The 19469-nt window shown below is 39.9% G+C and overlaps 1 protein-coding gene across 3 annotated transcripts; it reads left to right on the top strand.

Moving 5' to 3' along the window:
• Positions 1-5050: 5050 nt before the first annotated feature.
• On the top strand, positions 5051-9188 carry LOC147880987 (pentatricopeptide repeat-containing protein At4g13650-like). 3 transcript variants are annotated; one of them, XM_087370169.1, is made up of 4 exons: positions 5051-5554; positions 5648-5724; positions 5808-8163; positions 8274-8302. In XM_087370169.1, exons 1-4 carry the CDS (start codon positions 5335-5337, stop codon positions 8276-8278), a joined length of 2658 nt encoding a protein of 885 aa, XP_087226295.1. In that variant the 5' UTR covers positions 5051-5334; the 3' UTR covers positions 8279-8302. The 3 variants fall into 3 exon arrangements, with proteins under 3 accessions (XP_087226295.1, XP_087226294.1, XP_087226296.1); XM_087370168.1 differs by having other exon boundaries at positions 5808-9186; XM_087370170.1 differs by lacking the exon at positions 5051-5554 and having other exon boundaries at positions 5653-5754; positions 5866-9188.
• The last annotated feature ends 10281 nt before the right edge of the window (positions 9189-19469 follow it).

Here is a 19469-nt window from a genome sequence, read left to right as displayed (position 1 = left end):
CCCGTGTTGAATCCATTTGAGTAGGTGTACCTATCACCGAAGCATGTTGATGCACTCTACCTACTGTTACTAAAGTATTGAGGTCAATTGTATTTTCAGCCACAATGCACGCTACATTACTGCATCCATGTATCTGATTATGTTGACTGCAAACTCCTACTTCTACACCCATAGATTCCACAGCCACCCTCATGCTTCTAGCACCTTGTGTTTTAGACCTTGTTCTTTGTATAGCATAAGCACGACGGGCCGCGCGTGTTGAATCCAACAATCTTCTCCTATGAGAACGTATTGAATGTAGCCTCTCTTCTATTTGTCTTGCCATCTTCTGTATCCACTCAACCAACTACATAAATATCTATTCCTCAAAGGGAAAAATAGCTTAATCAAATAACTTATGCATCATCTCTAACCATGAAAAAATTGATGGATCTCAACCAATGTGCCCTAAGGAAGAAAATAATTTAGAAAAGCAAGAAGCAAGGTTAATTTAGCAAAGCCATCCCTTTCCCATCTATCTAAAATTGAGAGCGGACCATCTATGCATTGAACTCATAGTGTCCCATGACCAAGTTTCAGTGTGTCACTATCTTTGGTAAGAGTAATGCTCATATTTTTTCAACATATGAGCAAAATACAATACCATATGTGCAACCATCATTTGAAACATAAAAACCAAAGCTAACATATCTAAAAAACTCAAAGTTGACTATCTCAAGAAACGATGTGTATATGAATGAATATTTTAAAATAAAAAAGTATAAGCATTGCATCAGCATTTATGCAAATACATGATGCAAAAAAATTACAAATATTTGAGTATATCTTAAATAAAATGAAAATGGGAAGGAACAATAGGCAATTCAAATATTGAATTAAATTAGCTTCCATTGCCATATATACGTCAAATGAAAGTAAATATAATCATTTGCAAAAAACTTGTCTTGCCAAATAACATAAGGGCAACCCAAGTACATGAATCCCATAGGAGCATTCGGGATTCCAGTACAAAAAGTGACATAAAAGTCTCAGGAGTCAAACTTGTCTTGCCAAATAACATAAGGGCAACCCAAGTACATGAATCCCATAGAAGCATTTGGGATTCCAATACAAAAAGTGACATAAAAGTCTCAGGAGTCTCTTAATTGTCACGGGTTGTGACCTGCTCTAGTTTACGGCTCATCCTGGTCATCAAAGTAGTTAGCCTATTTAAACCAACTTTGAACATTGACACCTCAGTGGATAGTAGCTGAACTTGTTCTTTCAGCTTATCAACTTGTAGTCTACACCCATTCTCACATACAACTGCCCCTTCTCCACCTCTCCCCAAAATCTGATGCATCCATTGATTAGAGTCCTTAACGCTATTCTCAATTTGAGAAATCCTTGCAATGAGAGTTCCAGGGAATTCTGCCATGCCCTGCGCTATTACTGCAGCACCATCTAAATGGATTTCTCCCCATAAAGAGCCCAAATATCGTGTGTTCATGGCACATGCATCCTTATTATTCTCGCACATGGCTTGAATGGACTTTAAAAGATTGTAATGACTTGAATGCTCAATTGCATGGGTTGAAGATCTCCCCCTTCTAAGTCGTTTCATTATATTAGCAGTGCGACGTTCGCAGCTAGACTTAAAACGCTTTGAAGGCAACTTGGGACCGTGATTTGCTCCATGGGTTGAAGTCTCCGCCCTTGCAAAAACTTGATTTATCACATGAAGGCTATCTGGCTCACGAAAAGATGACAACATAATGTCAGAAATTGCAGAGCCCTCCACCCTTGCAGCTCGCTTCATTGCCCGAAGGCTTTGTCACCCATGGAGACCCGACTCCCCAACATTTGTAACAATGGTAGAAGCCATTTCTGGAGCTGTATCCAAAACAAAATACAAAAACCTTTTCAAGTATGTATTGGCTTGGATGATTTTAAAAATGCAGCTTGTCTTAAGTGATGCAAATATAGTTTTAACATATGGAGAGATAAATCCGTCAATACTCTCTTTCTCTCTCTCTCTCGCCTCCATTACCTTTTTGAAAAAAGATGGTTAAGGTTCATCAAGGTGCTCCTGGGAAAGATACAATTAACTTTGGAGCTTTCGTATCCAACCACATCATGGACTTATTTCACTTCTGTCCACCATTATATTTTGCTCTCTGTGTGTGTGTGTGTGTGTGTGTGTGTATAGCCCCATCTATTATCCAATCACCTCACCGCTCGAGCTTAGTTCTCATCGCCTTGTCTCTAACTAATACACTAACTTAATTCACTTCTGTCCATCAATATATTTTCCCTCTCTCTCTCCCTCTCTCGCGTTTATTATCTTTTAGTTCTTCCGTCTCAATAATATAATCATCTAGAAACTATAAGATCATAATGGTTTGGATGATTTTAAAAATGTAGCTTACATTTAATGATTACTAGTCCAACCACATCATCGCCTCCATTATCTTTTAGTTCTTCCGTCTCAATAATATAATTATCTACAAACTTAATTCACTTTTGTCCACCATTATATTTTCCCTCTCTCTCTCTCTCTCTCTCTCCCTCTCTCTCTCTCTCTCTCTCGCCTCCATTATCTACAAACTATAAGATCATAATGGTTTGGATAATTATAAAAATGTAGCTTGTCTTAAACGATGCAAATATAGCTTTAACATATGGAGAGATAAATCTGTCAATACTCTCTCTCTCTCTCTCTCTCTCTCTCTCTTACCTCCATTACCCTTTTGAAAAAATATGGTTCTAGTTCAGTTTTCCCCTCCCAAGAATCTAAGCGTCCACGAATTATAAGATCAGAATGGTTTCAATGAATGTAGCTTGTCTCAAACGATGCAAACTCACACACACACACACAATGTGTCCTAAGGAAGCAAAGAATTCATGAATTATCAGATCGGAATGGTTTCAATGATTTTGAAAATGTAGCTTGTCTTAAACGATGCAAACACACACACACACACACACACACAACGTGTCCTAAGGAAGCAAAGAATTCCAAATAGAAAGCAAGGTCAATTGAAAAGCAAGGCTAGCTTCTCAAAATGAAGGTTAGATTAGATCACTTAGGGTAGACAGTGCAAGCTTATCTCTAGACATATTGCCAGGTCATCAAGATGCCCCTACGAAAGATACAATTACATTTAATGATTACTGGTCCAACCACATCATCGCCTTGTCTCTAACTAATACACTAACTTAATTCACTTCTGTCCACCATTATATTTTCCCTCTCTCTCTCTCTCTCTCTCTCTCTCTCTCGCCTCCATTATCTTTTAGTTCTTCCGTCTCAATAATATAATCATCTAGAAACTATAAGATCATAATGGTTTGGATGATTTTAAAAATGTAGCTTGTCTTAAACGATGCAAATATAGCTTAGCTTTAACATATGGATAGATGAATCCGTCAATACTCTCTCTCTCTCTCTCTCTCTCTCGCCTCTATTACCTTTTTGAAAAAAGATGGTTCTTAGTTCAGTTTTCCCCTCCCAAGAATCTAAGCGTCCACGAATTACGATCAGAATGGTTTCAATGAATGTAACAAAAAATTCATGAATTATCAGATCGGAATGGTTTCAACGATTTTGAAAATGTTTAGGATGCAAACACACACACACACACACACACACACACAATGTCAATTGGAAAAAAAGTGATCACCTACCTGGATAAACAAAAGTTGTGGAGAGAAGCTAGTGCTAGTCCAACAATAAAATGAAGCACCTGCAAGAAAAACAACCCAAAAAAAAAGTAAAGCTAAGCGAAGTGTACATCTCTCTCTCTCTCGCCCAACCTACAACACAGTTTGCACGCTAAACTACCAGCCTTTTCTACAATCCTTTTCTATTGGCTCAGCATGATCTCTTCTATTGTGGACCTTGCTGTGCTGCTTTGCGTGTAGAGTCTCATACCTCAATGCCTGCTTTGTCTGTGCATATCTCTTAGGAGAGGGCATAGGGGAAGGGAGCAAGGAATGTAGAAAGCAATGAGGGAGGTGCTGGAGGAGCATGGGATGAGGCAAGGAAGGGAAGGCAATCTGCAGACCGTAGTAGCAAGTTTTAAAGGTAAGGAGTAGGCAATCTGCAGAGCGTAGCAAGGTGTAAAGGCAAGCAACTTAAAAGAGGAGAGAATTGAGGATTGTTGAGCAAGGCAAGGGAGAAGACTATAGCTTGAAGGAGACTCGAGAGGGCAGAGGGTTGCGTGGCAGGGAAGGTGGCAAGGCAGTATGGGGGGTGTCAGGGGAGGGTAGGTGAAGAAGGAAGGGATCAAAGCCAGGCAGAGGGCACTGAGAGGAGGAGGAGTGGGAAGGCCAAGAGAGAAACAGAGCAAGCTATGGAGTTACAGAGAGCAAGAGCGGGGCTATGGAGCTCAGAGGATTGAGTCAGAGAGAGAGAGAGGGAGCAGGGTTATGGAGCACAGAGGATTGGCACCACAGGAGCTGGAGGTCGAGCGACGGAGGGTGGAGCTAGAGATGGCACCGCAGGAGCTAGAGGTGGATCGAGCCGCAGGAGGTGGAACCGCAGGAGTTGGAGGTCGAGCGACGAAGGGTGGTGGAGGGTGGTGGAGCCGCAGGAGACGGAGCCGAGGTGAGGTGGAGCGATGGAGGGTGGTGGAGGTTGGAGGAGCCGCAGGAGACGGAGGTGGCGACAGATGGTGGAGCTGGAGGTCGAGCGACGGAGGTGGTGGAGGCTGGAGGTCGAGCGACGGAGGTGGTGGAGGCTGGAGAGCATGGTGATGGAGCGATGGAGGCATGACGGCATGATTGAAGGTGACGGTGCATCCATTGAAGGCGTGACGGTGCACCTCGCCTCCCAGCTCGCCGCCACGTGGTGCACCTCGCCTCCCAACTCGTCGACACCTAGCACTCCCAGGTCACCGCCACGTGGCTCTCCCCTCCCTCCTTAAGAGAATAGAATAGACATAGAAGAATAGAAGAATAGATAGATAAGATAGATAGATAGAAATAAGCTCGCGCTAAGGGTCCTAGGAGGCGGCGTGAAAAAATCGTTCAAAAGCGTACATACGTCCCAAAACAACGTACAGCCATTGTGAAACTCTGCCGAAATAAACGCAAGAAATTCTGGCCATTTCATTGTCAGCAGCAACCCTCAACGGTGGATCAGCTAATCTGGTATGTTACGAGATCGTCCGGAGGCGTGCTCGGAGAACGTAAGTGGCGGGCGCGTTGTTGTGTTCTAGGGAGACGACGTAGTGGACCATCGTATTGTTCGAATCGTGGTGAGAGATCGTAGTGGACCAATGGGGTTGTGTGAAGGTTGAGGGAATAGCTTCTTCCCCCAAGCTCGACTTCGAGCTGCAATTAGAGCCCGCGATGACGATGACGATGACGATGAACAAGTGTGCAGTCGGAGGCCGAGATGCCTGTCATCCGTCTGCAACGAAACCAGGCATTAGCCCTGTCACTTCTTTTCTTGGCGGAGATCCACACTCCGACTGGTTTGCACCTAATCTGCGCATGCAATCATGCCCCAATTCTCCAATGGCTTCCCCCAAGGACAGTGCAGCGGTCGTGGAGGAATGTTCGCGTACAGGTATAGCTGTCCTCTAAATTTTTATCCGCCTTTCGTCATAAAACCGATTTTCCTAATCTGGAAACTGATTTTCGTCGTGATCGTGCTTGGCAGGTAGATCAGCGACCGAGCGCTTATGGAAGGAGTACTTTACGAATCCCTTGCAGTGGTGGGACAACCGAGAGAGTAAAGTAAGTGTGCGACGAGTCTGATATGCACAGGTAAATATGTAGATTGGCTAGTCTGACGACTCTTTTATGAACCTCAATAACAGATAAAACCAAGATCCCCAGATTTCAAGCATAAGATAACCAAAGAGTTGCTATGGATAGACGGTCAGCACAATCCATGTTGGGTTAAAAGCATGCTCGAGATACAGGCCAAAGCATCCACTGGTCGGGTCCAAGACTCTAGCTCGCTCGAGGGGTTTGGCAAGGCCGGCCTCAAGTCTGACGTAAAGGTCACGGCATCTAAAGCACAAAAACTGCCTGCTAAAAGTGATTGGGAAACGCTCAGCTTAGAGGAGGCACTCACGTCTATCGAACGGCTGCCCCAGCTGCCTTCAATTCAGAACCTTACATGCGTCTTGCACAGGTGCAGAACAAAGAAAGATCTAGCGTATACCAAGCGCTTGCATGCCTACATATGCAAAAGTGGACTGGAAGAGCATAAATCTCTTGGGAATTACCTCGTCCAAATGTTGGTCCAAGCTGGAAGCATGTGCGATGCTCAGCAGGTTTTTAACAAGTTGGTTGATCGGAATGAGAATTCTTGGACTTCCCTCATCAGGGGGTATATTGAATGTGGGGATCCAAACCATGCCCTCAGCCTTTACGAGAAGATGCAGGAGGATTCTATACAACCTAGTGAGTATACCTTTGTGGCTGTACTGAAGGCTTGTGCTAGGCTGAAAGATGCCAATAGAGGTCGAGAAATACACACTGAAATAGCGAGAAGGGGGTTGGAAAGAGAGATTTCTGTTGGCAACACCTTGGTAGATATGTATGCTAAAGGTGGTTTGCTTGCAGAAGCACAGGAAGCATTTGACAAGCTGCCAGTGCAAGACGAGGTTTCATGGAATGTACTAATTGCAGGATATGCCAAGTATGGGCTTGGTGAGGAAGCAATGAGCTGTCTCGAACAGATGCAGCTGGAGGGTCTCTCTCCAAATGCTGTTACATTTGCTTGCAGCTTGAAAGCTTGTGGTAGCATAGGAGCCATTGAAAAGGCCCGAGAAATTCATGCCAAGATTTTCAAAAAGGGCCTGCAAAGAGATTTGGTTGTCGGCAGCACCTTGGTGGATATGTATGTCAAATGGGGCTTGCTTGCTGAAGCACGGGAAGTGTTTGAGAAGCTGCCTGTTCGAAATGAGGTCTCGTGGAATGTACTAATTGCAGGATATGCCAAGCATGGGCTCGGTGAGAAGGCAGTGAACTGTCTTGAATGGATGCAACTCGAGGGTATCTCCCCAAATGCTGTCACATTTGTTTGTAGCTTGAAAGCTTGTGGCAGCATAGGAGCCATAGACAAGGGCCGAGAAATACACTCTGAAATTTCCAGGAAGGGGCTGGAAAGACATCTTTCTGTATGCAACACTTTGGTGGATATGTATGCCAAATGTGACTCACTTACTGAAGCAGAGGAAGCGTTTGACAAGCTGCCAGCTCGAAATGTAGTTTCATGGACTGCACTCATGGCAGGATATGCTACGCATGGCCGTGGGGAGGAAGCACTGAACTGTCTTGAACAGATGCAACTGGAGGGTCTTTCTCTAGATGCTGTCGTATTTGTTAGCAGCTTGAAAGCTTGTGGCAGCATAGGAGCCAGAGGCAAGGGCCGAGAAATACATGCTGATATTGCCCGAAAGGGGCTGGAAAGAGATGTTATTGTTGGCAATACCTTGGTGGATATGTATGCCAAATGTGGCTCGCTTGCAGAAGCACAGGAAGCATTTGACAAGCTGCCATTGCACGACATAGTCTCATGGAATACACTTATGGCAGGATATGCTGAGCAAGGCCTTGGTGAGGAAGTGCTGAACTGGTTTGAACAGATGAAACTGGATGGTCTCTCTCCAGATGCTCTCACATTTGTTTGCAGCTTGAAAGCTTTTGGCAGCATAGGAGCCATAGACAAGGGCCGAGAAATACATTCTGAGATCTCCAGAAAAGGACTGGAGAGACATCTTTCTGTTTGCAACACTTTGGTGGATATGTATGCCAAATGTGGCTCACTTGAAGAAGCACGGGAAGCTTTTGACAAGCTTCCAGTTCGAGACATAGTCTCGTGGACTGCACTAATCGCGGGATATACCCAGCAAGGAGAAAGTGGCAATGTTTTCCATATGTTTGAGAGGATGAGAGGAGAAGGGATAACGCCAAATGGGGTCACGTTTTCTATTGTCCTTACTGTGTGCAGTCACACGGGTCTAGTCAATAAGTTCCAGAAGTACTTTGAGGCCATGAGCAAAGACTATGGCATCACTCCAAGTATTGAACACCACATTGGCATGGTTGATCTCCTTGGCCGTGCAGGCCAGTTAGACAAGGCAATAGCGATAGTGAAGAAGATGCCTTTCCAACCTAATCTTGCCGTGTGGCATACAATTTTGGGTTCTTGTCGAAAGTGGGGTAAGGTGGAGCTTGGAAGAGTGGCCTTTGAACATGCAATACAATTGGATGAAAAGGCTGCTGCATCTTATGTCCTGATGTCTAACATATACGCAGATGCTCACATGCAGGATGAAGAGATGGTCATCGAGGAAATGAGGTCCCAAGCATTGGATAAGCCAGGACAGAGTTGGGTGGACTGACACAGGCGAGATTGTGCAGTCATTTCTTGGTGGTAGATACAAAACATTCCCAGAGTGAGAGACATGCTTTTTTGGTGAAATCCATTTGTCTTATATTACAATAAACTGTAAAATTGTCCCCCAAAAAAGAGGGGACAAGTAATGACAACATCAAACGATCTCATTATAGGACAAAAGGGCAGGATAATCTACATCTTGTGAATGCAGGCAATCAAAGAATGATTGTTGTAGGGAAACATGGAAGAAATGATACTTGGACAGGGAAGGGTCAACAAAGACTCTATGATTATGGTCCTTACATAGAGTCCATAATGCCCAATAATGAACCCAATGAAAGAAAAGATCAAATCCCTGCTTGACACGATGAACACCGAAGATCTAGAACAAAAGTAGCTATAGGAAAACGAGACGTAAGTCGTTGCTGAACCGTAAACAAGAAATCATGAGAATTAGGGCAATGCCAAAACAAATAGGCATAGATTCCTGCAAAAATAGACATCAGTGACAAACAGCAGGAGCGATGTGACGGTGAGCCAATATCTGTACAAATGGAAGAACCCTGAGGAGAATCCTCTAAAAGAATACCTTCTTCATAGACCAAACACGATTTGCATGAGCTAACACCATGAAGGTGGATTTGAAATGTGGTCAACTAGTAGGGTTGTGGATTGAAGCCAGGGTGGATTGCCCATTGCTATGGCTTCGATTTCACACATACACACTAATGGAATTTCAAGCGCAGTGTTGACTAAGGGGCCAACTCTTGAATTATCTTTTCCTTTAGAGGATTCAAAAGAGGCAAAGCTCCTCTTGCATCTTTTGATTGAATCTTTAGTCGTAATCCATCCAAGCTTCCTTACTGTTTATCTCCACACGAGGGATAGACCATAGGATTTAGTTGCTTCGAGGAGTTTAACTGATATTTTCAGCACCTTATCGGATGAGTGTGAAATAGGAGGACGACGTTGCCCGACAACTCAGTGAACATATTCTGATGGGACATATTTGCATGAGTAAGTCTGTAAGTGCCTTGCCTACAAACTGAATGGTGGGAATTTCCTGTTACCTTCAAAATCATTTCTCAGCATCTAATTAAACAGTAAGCTTCCTTACTGTTTATCTCCACACGAGGGATAGACCATAGGATTTAGTTGCTTCGAGGAGTTTAACTGATATTTTTAGCACCTTATCGGATGAGTGTGAAATAGGAGGACGACGTTGCCCGACAACTCAGTGAACATATTCTGATGGGACATATTTGCATGAGTAAGTCTGTAAGTGCCTTGCCTACAAACTGAATGGTGGGAATTTCCTGTTACCTTCAAAATCATTTCTCAGCATCTAATTAAACAAGAAATATCTTCTGTTTGACAGGGAAATCCTTCAGCGTAGTCAGTTTGCTATGATGGACCAGAAATCTGATGTGCATTCACAATTGATGAGACGGTATAGGGAAGTCCCTCAGAGCTGGTTGATAAAGAGGATAAAACCTACCTTTTTCATTAGCCTTCTCCTTTAGTGCTAGCCTTTCTTATGGATGAGCCTGCTCTTCACCTCTAAAGTGCCCACAGAAACTCAGTACGAAGACTCTGTAAATGGATGCTCAGGTATGTGTGGGTGTGGATTTGTATGTGTGAGAGCATATGTTCATACTATGGTCTACACCCACTGTTGGGCGCTGATGACGTCAATAGGGATGTCATAGTAGCTAGTCCTTGCTATGCGTGATGGAGTTTATGGTTTTCAATCTTATACGTGACTATCATGAGATTGAAATTGCACTATGTTGTGTCTTTAGAGGATGAGTTTGGGCATGTTCTTCGACTCATCTAGGTATACGCTTATGCGTGAACTATAAAGCCTTAACTAAGTTATTGTTAAGAAAAAATATCCTTAGCTAGGATGGAAGACCTCATAGATCATTTGCATGGTGTGAAATATTTTGCTAAGATTGATCTACAAATGGGGGACCATAAGATAGAAGATGTCCTTAAGACAAGTTTATGTACACAATATGGGCATTATGAACCCATTTGCAATCACCATTTTCTAGCAAATGATGAATGATATCTTTCATCCCTATTTGGAAAAAGTTTGTGATTGTCTTCTTAGATGACATACTCGTGTACAGTGGAAGTTTAGATGAGAGTGAGAAGCACCTATCCTTCAACCACTTCATTAAGCATAAAACCACTTTGAAAAAGAAACTGGATGGAGGCTAGAAAGGATATGGGATGTCAGCGAGTGGTCAATTTTACATACTATCACGGAAGTATAGTTGTCTTAAAGCTTCACACAATTTTTCTTGACATTCTTTGGTGACTATGCACGCTTGGCGTTGCCTTTCTCTAACCTTTTGAAGGGGCAAAAAAAGGGGTTCTATACGAGAAGGTTTGGAACCGACTCATTATATGGATGAATGAACTTGATTCGTGTTTCAAGGATTTGAAGCATGTCGTAAGCACTGTGCCTATGTTACATATTGTGGATCCTAGTAAACATTTTGTTGTATAAGAGCGATATGCCAATGGGACAACCTTATTCTAGGATATGCAACCTATAGTTTGTGTCAGTTAAAAGCTAACTAGGGCACAGGTGAGCATGAGAAAGAGCTTTATGCTGTGAACCATGCATTGAAGAAGTGGTGGTACCCAAAAAAAAGAAGGCACAACAAAAATTGGTGTGTGTAGATAATACATCCCTCAAGTGTTCTATAATTCTTTTGGCTTGGGTGGTCAGAAGGTAAGATGGTTAGAGTGATGCAAGACTTTGACTTTGAAATATGTTATAGAAGGGAGTTGCTTAGGTTGTAGTAGATGCCTAGAGTCGCATTGGACAAGTGAACTTGATTAGTTTCACAGAATTCTAATTTGATCTCTTCCTTTCTAAGTTAGGAATGCAATTTTACATCTTTGTAGGAAGAGGTACAATTAGTATAAGACGTTCATTTAGTTTTTAATGTTTTAATTAATATATTCATTATGTAAATTCTTTCTTTCCTTCCTACATGAGAGAGAGAGAGAGAGAGAGAGAGAGAGAGAGAGAGATTTTATTCATGTTTTTTGGTCGATTTTATTTCTTGATTTATTTATTTATTTTTGCTTAGTCACCTTCATCCTTTCTTCTTTATTTCTTCTTTTATTTCTCTTTTGTTTATTTGAAGTATTTTAGCAAGCACTTGTTTGTCCAAGAGACTCCGCGGGTCTTTAGAAACCGAGTATCGCTGCTTATGATTGGGCATTGATGATGGCATAAGTGTTGCTTTGCTTGCTAAGTATGTCTCCCTTTTGTTTTTCAAAAAAATTTGTTACCTCATTTTTCTTCTCCTTCGTTTTCTCTTACATTTTCTTTGTAGAATTTGGGACTTCAGAACAATAAAAAATGTAAATTTATACGATTGGATATATTCTAGCCTTACAAAGATATATGATCTCTTCCTTTCTTTAAAAGGCCCGTATGAGCACGATCAGTGTTCTAGTTATATATGGCAACATGCCCAAGGTGGGGCATGCCCAAATTAGGTCTTAGCGCATGACCCATTTAAAGGGGTCCTTTAGAGTTAGTTAATTCTAAGGTTAACTTTATACTACACCTAGTGTACGCTTAAGTTAGGAATACCCTTTGGTGAGTATATATATGAACCATGGGCTCATATTTGGAAATCCCATGGGGATGGGCTACTTGGGACATCAAGGCCTAGAGTTGGCCTAAACCTAGTCAATGCGTACACCTGGTAGGGGACGTGGATGCTTGGGAGAGGATGCTGTGAAAATGGGGATTGTGTCTAGCCTAGTCTAATGCATGAAGAGCAAGATGATCAAGGAGGATTGAAGCACCATGAGAGAGACATAAGGTAGACAACACTCAATCTATTCCAATGTGTTGAGATAGGCTTCTTATATAGAGAGATCCTTTAGAATAGTCAAACAATGTGGGATTCTCTGATCCGAGTACGTCTTTTCTCTAAGCGTCTTGGTCTGACCATATTTTTTTTAGCATGGTCTATATTGTGATTTCGTAGACAATTTTATCATAACATCACACACCCTTTAGTCATAAAACTACCCCACAAAGATACTATACCACAAAGATGCCGCTAACATCATACCCTTTAGTCATAAAACTACCCCACAAAGATGCTATATACATTTAATTACATTTCTTTCCAATAGCATTTAGGGTTTATAAGATCCCTTTATTTACAAAACTACTTTTCATGTCTACTCCATTTCGACACCCTCCACCTACATTATCCATCATGCATACTATCATGATAGATAGTGATTTAACGATGAAATGATTGCAAGTCACATGGTGAAGGATTTAGGGAGCAAATTTACATGCATCTAAGTCAAAACATTTATTAGTTGCATCAAGGAGATACTTTAAGATTCAATTCACCATGATGATCATTTGTACACAACTCATAGTTTTGACATGCAAACCTTAACTAAGATATGACATGATTGTCACATCTCTAGCAAATAGAAAAAGTTTTATGAAACCAACATGCTTGAATATGTGATATTGAGATTAATACTCATGGGTACTCACATGATGTACTACATAGTTCTTCAAAATGATTACTACATCTCTAGCAAATGAAATAGGTGCAAGACACAACAAAAGTCATGCATGTTTAGTACTAGGGCATCACAAAAAAAATCAATTGCTCGAAGGGAAAAACTCCTGTCAAATCACTAGACTCAACCTTCTTTATTGATGTCATCCACATAGATATTGCGATGATGCCTCCTCTCTTTAATGGGAGCATTGAATGCAATGTCATTACACATCATCTCAGCCATAGCACTTGCATAAGAAGGCAAAAAGCTAAAATAGATCAATCAATATTAATGCCTCATTGATGATAATATTCTCTAACAAATAGGTTTAAAAAGATAAAACAAGAGAGTAGCATACTTACTAGTCATCTGGAAGATTAACAACCATTTCCACATCTTCGGAATCATTTAGAGTCCCAAAGTTGCTTAACACATTTCCCTTTTCTTTCTGTCCATCCAAAAATGGTTGTAATATAGAATTGCAAATGTCAGGATCATTCTCAATAGATAAGCATGCTCTCCCAGAATGCGTGCATGCTTTTTATATAGAACCAGTCCCAATAATTAAGTCCATTACATGTCCAGAAATTGGACACAACTCCAAGAAGTACAACATCATGCATGGAGCCTTCTCCAATGCACCTCTCCATGGAATACTCTCTCCATGCTTCATAGTATGCTTACTTAGTAAATAATGATGAAACAAACTACTTCTAAAAGTAATGCCCAATTTGGTACCAACCACGAAAGCATTTCCAAGATAAAAACACAAGACATGCCAACCCGATGAAGAAGGCATAAAACCACAACATGCACCTAAAGACAAGAAAAGAATAAGACTTATGCTTAGTTCAAGCCATTCCATTATACAAGAGCATAAATTCTTTCAACAAGTCATTGTAAGACAATTGTCTCATCTTATGATCAATACCACCAACTTTGATTGTGCAATATGCATCCAAGCATTGCATGCACATTCGACATGCAAACTCCAATCTACTAATCCTAGCATATCACTCAATCAAATGAAGAACATGAGGAGCATACATAACTAGGATCTAGCTAGAATCTGAAACAACTGTGGCCGCTACTAGAGCAAGGAGTAGCGTACATGGTCCTTTGTTAATAAATTCCAAGATAGAGATGTAGAATCCTCTACTCCAAGAGCTTCTAGCTGTGTAGGTAGATGAAGAATGACAAAATCTGCAGCCCAAGCAACACTCTTACCATTTCTTGTTTTTCTTTCACCTCCAAGACCCACAAAGTATTCCTTCATGTCTGTATAGGCTTGTGTGAAGTTTGAGACAGACGATTGCTTCCCAAACTCGACATAATCATAGCACCAAACCTTGTAATGTGAAGCATCACATGTGCCACTCTCAATCAAAGTTAGAGAGGTCAATGGAATGTACAAAAAGCAGATAGACTTATATTTCCATTTACATCCTTTCAAAATAGGTGTAAACTGCAATACTTGCACATTGGTATTCACACCACATATGTAAAGACAAAGTGATAACAACACATCTTACACAAACAAATAACAGCTTAAAAAAAGATCAAGAGAACTTACTACTATTATTAGTACCAGGATTTTTTGGTAGCCTACCACTCTTCTTTAGTTCCATACTTGAATCCTTATCTTCTCAAGTGTTTTTTGAACCTCAATGACTGCATCATCCTCATGGACTGAATTTGAGCTTGATGAACCCACCTCTCCCTTTTTATGTTGTGTGTACAGCTCTACCTCCTCCTCGACGCAATATCCTTTTTTCATATTGAGCCACCACAAGCAGTTCTTTCTCTCCCATTCAGAGAGCACTTGCTTCTCTTCTTTTTCTATCATATTTGGAGAGTACATGCAGAATTTTAAGTCCTGAATTTTTTTCCATACTCGACATATGGACAATAATTTTTCAATCTTACTAACAGTTTAAGGATTGCGAGAATCTGCATACAATAAGAGTCTTAGTACACAAGCAAAATACTTAAGGATGGATTTTTAATTAAAAAGGAAAAAACATGTATTGCTTACCTAGATACCAATCATTGAGATGCCCTCGTCATCTCCATTTGTCTTGTTGCAGCTGTAGTAACAGTCATTGAATCCTTTAGAGCTTCATAAAGTTCAAGTCATTGCTTGTATTTCCCCAAAATACTATCTTAACGTAGGATCTTTAGGAAGCACAAAGCTAGCTTGTTGACTAGCAACCAAGACCTAAGAGAGCAGCCTCTCAGATTCACAAAGCAACTGATCCATCCATGCCTCTTTCGCCATCCACTTTATGAATTCTCTATCAGCTTTTGGCATTCCATAACTTATTCTCAAATTTGAATCTGACCCTAAGATTCTGAGGGTTGCTAGTTGTGTTTCCTTTTAAACTTTTGCAATGGAGATGTTATACAACTTTTCCAATGTGACAATTGATGATTTATCATCAAATGGGAGGCTCCACAAGATATTAGACCAATCTTCACCATTTGTTGGTTTGACAATAGACAGAATCTACATATAAACAATACATGCAATCGTCACACTCAACTGTATTTTCTAATCATACAATACATGCATATCCCATACCTTGATCATTTTCTAAACAAAAATCATATTCACATCATTTTTTAATATTATGAGTTCTTTCTTGATCTCAAAAAACACTTGAAGACTTCAAAAAATCAACTTTATGTTAAGAATCATTAAATAAACCATACCTTAGTCATTTTTCGACCATACTTGAGATTCACATCCTTTCGAATACTTTTAAGTGCTTTCTCCATATCAGCAACACTCAAATTTGATTGAAGTTTCTTTAGCTTTGCCTCATAATCTTGCTTGTATAGTGGCTGAAATATATTCCAAAGAAATGAATGAGTACAATGAATAAGTTAGTTCTAATTCAAAAGACATCCATGACAAATTGGTTTGCATGGTGGCATGCCAGGATTTCCCATTGGGGCCAATACATTATAGAGGTTGGTTTTGTATTTCTCTTGAATTTTTTTAAATCATGTTAATAATGTAATTTTGCCATTACGATATCTCTACAATGCTTGGTTTGGAGAGTATGTTAAATAATGAGAAGTACTTGATACCTCGAACAAATCTAGCCGAGTCTATTCATGGTAGTTGGAGGGCTCGATTGAACCATGCCAAATATGTTGGTCTCTACAATGCTTCTATCAGTGAACTCTCAAATGTAATTCTATAAAGTTCTAGATACACATCTTTTTTGAAGGGCCAATTCATCGGAAGTGGGCCGAGTCTAGACACCTTAAAAAAAGATCTTCAAAATATCAGATTGACATTAGTGTCAAAACAGTTGTTGATCTAACAAGTAGTGTTGCAAAGGAAATGGGTGCTGCATTTGAAGTATGTTTTAATGATGGAGATGACAAGACTGTGCGAAGGAAAAGGACAAAGTCAATGCCTTCAAATATATGTGAGGATGATAGTCACTGCCCTAAGTACAGTTATGCAAATAAGAAAAGATCCTCCATGTCTCCCAAATCTAGTACTAAATTTGCAACAGAGAGTTTTGAGGATGATGATTCCAAGAGTGTGCAAGAATATGAAGTGCATGATGCAAATTGGGCATTGGGAAGAGTTCCTGTAACAAGCCACCAGGCTTGGCTTGGACAAGGAGGAAAATGTAACAAGCTTGTCAATATAAAGGATCGTGAAAATCGACGTGGAGTTGTTGAACCATCATTCTTTGGGAGGATTCAAACACCAATTGGAGTGTGCTCCCAAATGATTTGGTTTTGTGGAAATGATGTAACCCACACGTGGAAGCCATCAACTAGCATTATAGGAATTCCAGGACCATCACCAGGAAGGTAGAAGGTTCAATCAGGGAACATCCTTGACAAGTGCAGAGATTGCCAGGTTGACAAGCTCAGGGTTTGTCATATTAGGAGTATCAACTCCAATGGTGGGTGCAAGTTGTGCTTCACTAATTCAAGCCCATGATGAAACAATAGTATTGCATGAAGATTGACCTTGGTGTCGAGATGGCAAAGCAATCAGATGGAGAAACAAAATTTCCAAAGAAATGGAAAATAGAATTCAGAGGTCATTAGTCATGAAATGCATTGTTAAGGATGCAACAGTCGTGAAGGTCATGGAGCATGCTGAGTTCATTGTTTCTACAGAAGGATCAATGCAAAAAGGTATTGAATACAAGGTTGACATTTCTCAATTTCCTTCTTGCAATTGTGAAGACTTCATTGGACGATCATGCAAATTGGATGCCTATATTCCATGCAAACATATTTATTACATCTTCCTTTCATACCTTGGATTGGATAGCAAAAAAAATATGTTTGTTCACCAAGCCACCTTGAGTAAAAAAGAGATATTATAGGCATTGTCCCGCATGCCTCGAGGTTTAGTTTTTAGAGACTGCACCTTCATGATGGTCAATAGAAAATGGAAGAGCTATTATAATAATCCTTTTTCCATGAGGATTTTGAACCACAAAAATAGTATTTTCTTGAAGATTGAACCTTCATGATGTTGAATACAAAATGAAAAGATACTTATAATAATCCTTTTTTCCATGAAGATTTTGAACCACAAGAATAATGTTTTTGGAGTCTTTTGCATTTCTCCTTGTGTAATTTTTTTGTTTGTTTCTCTACTGGTTGATAATTGTGGTGGCAGGACGCTTTGTAGGATGATTCTGCAATCACAAAACTTTCAATATGTCTTTTATGTGATAAATCATGTCTTCATTTATAGTGATGTGGGTTGGAAACTTATTTGAAATAACATGAACTCGACACAACTAGTAGCAAAATACCAAACTATGAGTGTAAAATATTGACTTAAAATTTGGCTATATTTGTTACATTTCCTTTTGTACCTTGGATTGGATATAAGAAATAATATGTTTGTTCACCAAGCTTGATTTCCAAGCATTGTCCCGCATGCAGTGAGCTTTATGAAGGGCGACTATAATAATCCTTTTTGCCATAAGGAATTTGAACCACAAGGATAGTGTGCTAATTAATCTCCACTTGATAATTGTGGTAGGAAATTTTGAAGGATGATTTTACATCACAAAAATTTGAACATGTCTTCTATGTCAAATCATGTCTTCATTTTCAATTACATAGGTTGAAAACTTATTTGAAATAATATGAACATGTATTGGAATATACAACAAATAGCAAAATAGAAAATATTATGAGTGTATTTGACTTAAAATTGGGCTATATTATTTTACATGTTACTTCTATGGATAATGAAGATAATATTTTTGGTCACCAAGTTAACTTGAGTACAAAATGGATCTTCACCATTATCCTGCATGCCTCAAGGCCTGGTTTTTGTAGATTACACACCTTTATGATGTTGAACAAAATTTGAAAGGACTATTATAATAATACTTTTTACCATGGAGATTTTGAACCACCAAAATAGTATTTTTGGAGTCTTTTTCATTACTCCTTATGGAAACTTTGGGCTATTTCTATACTTGATACTTGATAATTGTGATGGGACATCTTGTAGGATGATTTTACAATCACAAAACTTTGAACATGTCTTTTATATGATAAATCATATCTTCATTTGTAGTGATGTAGGTTGGAAACATATTAAAATTGTCAACATAGAAAAATTATAAAACTATGAGTGAAAAATATATTGACTTAAAATTGAGCTAGTATAACAAAGATGCAGAATACTGGATTTTGCTAAGCTTTTTTTTTTGTAAACTATACATCCCTTTTAATAAAAAAAGGGGTCTAGCAACTTGATTTGTTTTTTGGTTATTGGTGGTTGTGGTATATTAGTTTACAAGAATAATCACTTCTTTTATTGAGCAATATGGACCCTTCATTTACAAAAGGGTTTCATAATCATGGCCTCATTTCATGAACTTCAAGAGTTAGAAAACTTGTTTAGTCAGAAATGAGGATATCAATTTCTTTTCTTAAGCAATATGACCCCTTTATTCACAAAAGGGGTCTATACACTTGGATTGTTTTCATAAACTTTGACACAAAAAAACTACATTTTGATCCAATTTGCTCAAATACTCAGATGGTTTTGCTCAAAATTGGAAATCCCCCTCTGATCCACATATTATTTAGTGGTAGTCCTTGCTCCACATCTTCACATCATGTAATCTGCACTCTTGGGTGGCTACTTTAATTCTTTCTACACCATACCTTAACTTCTAATTTATGTGCACATTGCACCATATGTCAACAGCTCTCCTTGGTGCCATGATCCATTGGCTATTGCAAGGTGGTCAGATGTGAGTTACGAATCCATCACCTCCCCTTAATGCATACCTTGCTACTTAAGGTGGTCAAGTGTGATTTTTACATGTCAATACCTCCCCTGAGTGCTTGCATGGCTACCTGCAGGCGGTCAAGTTTGATTACAAGAATATAGGCTAAAGGTGGCAAGATTTTTGCTTCTCAATACATGTTGCTATTGTCATTCTACTCATGGCTTGATGATGACTCCACATAGTTGACCTGCTGGTTCTTCAATCTGTAGTCTTCTTCTTTGTGTCCTAGCTTCTTGCAATGGTGACACTTTGGT

Source organism: Dipteris shenzhenensis, chromosome 31 (genome assembly GCF_047967505.1).
Source record: "Dipteris shenzhenensis isolate YYH24624 ecotype China chromosome 31, Dip_SZ_1.0, whole genome shotgun sequence".
NCBI classification, from domain to species: Eukaryota; Viridiplantae; Streptophyta; class Polypodiopsida; order Gleicheniales; family Dipteridaceae; genus Dipteris; species Dipteris shenzhenensis.
Note: the sequence above shows the minus strand (reverse complement) of the source record. Positions and strands in the feature narration are given on the sequence as shown.

Coding starts and splice junctions, on each gene's coding strand:
- LOC147880987 (XM_087370168.1), top strand. CDS start 5,335: ATGACGATGACGATGACGATGAACAAGTGTGCAGTCGGAGGCCGAGAT. Junction 5,555..5,647: donor GGAGGAATGTTCGCGTACAG/GTATAGCTGTCC, acceptor CGTGCTTGGCAG/GTAGATCAGCGACCGAGCGC. Junction 5,725..5,807: donor GGGACAACCGAGAGAGTAAA/GTAAGTGTGCGA, acceptor CCTCAATAACAG/ATAAAACCAAGATCCCCAGA.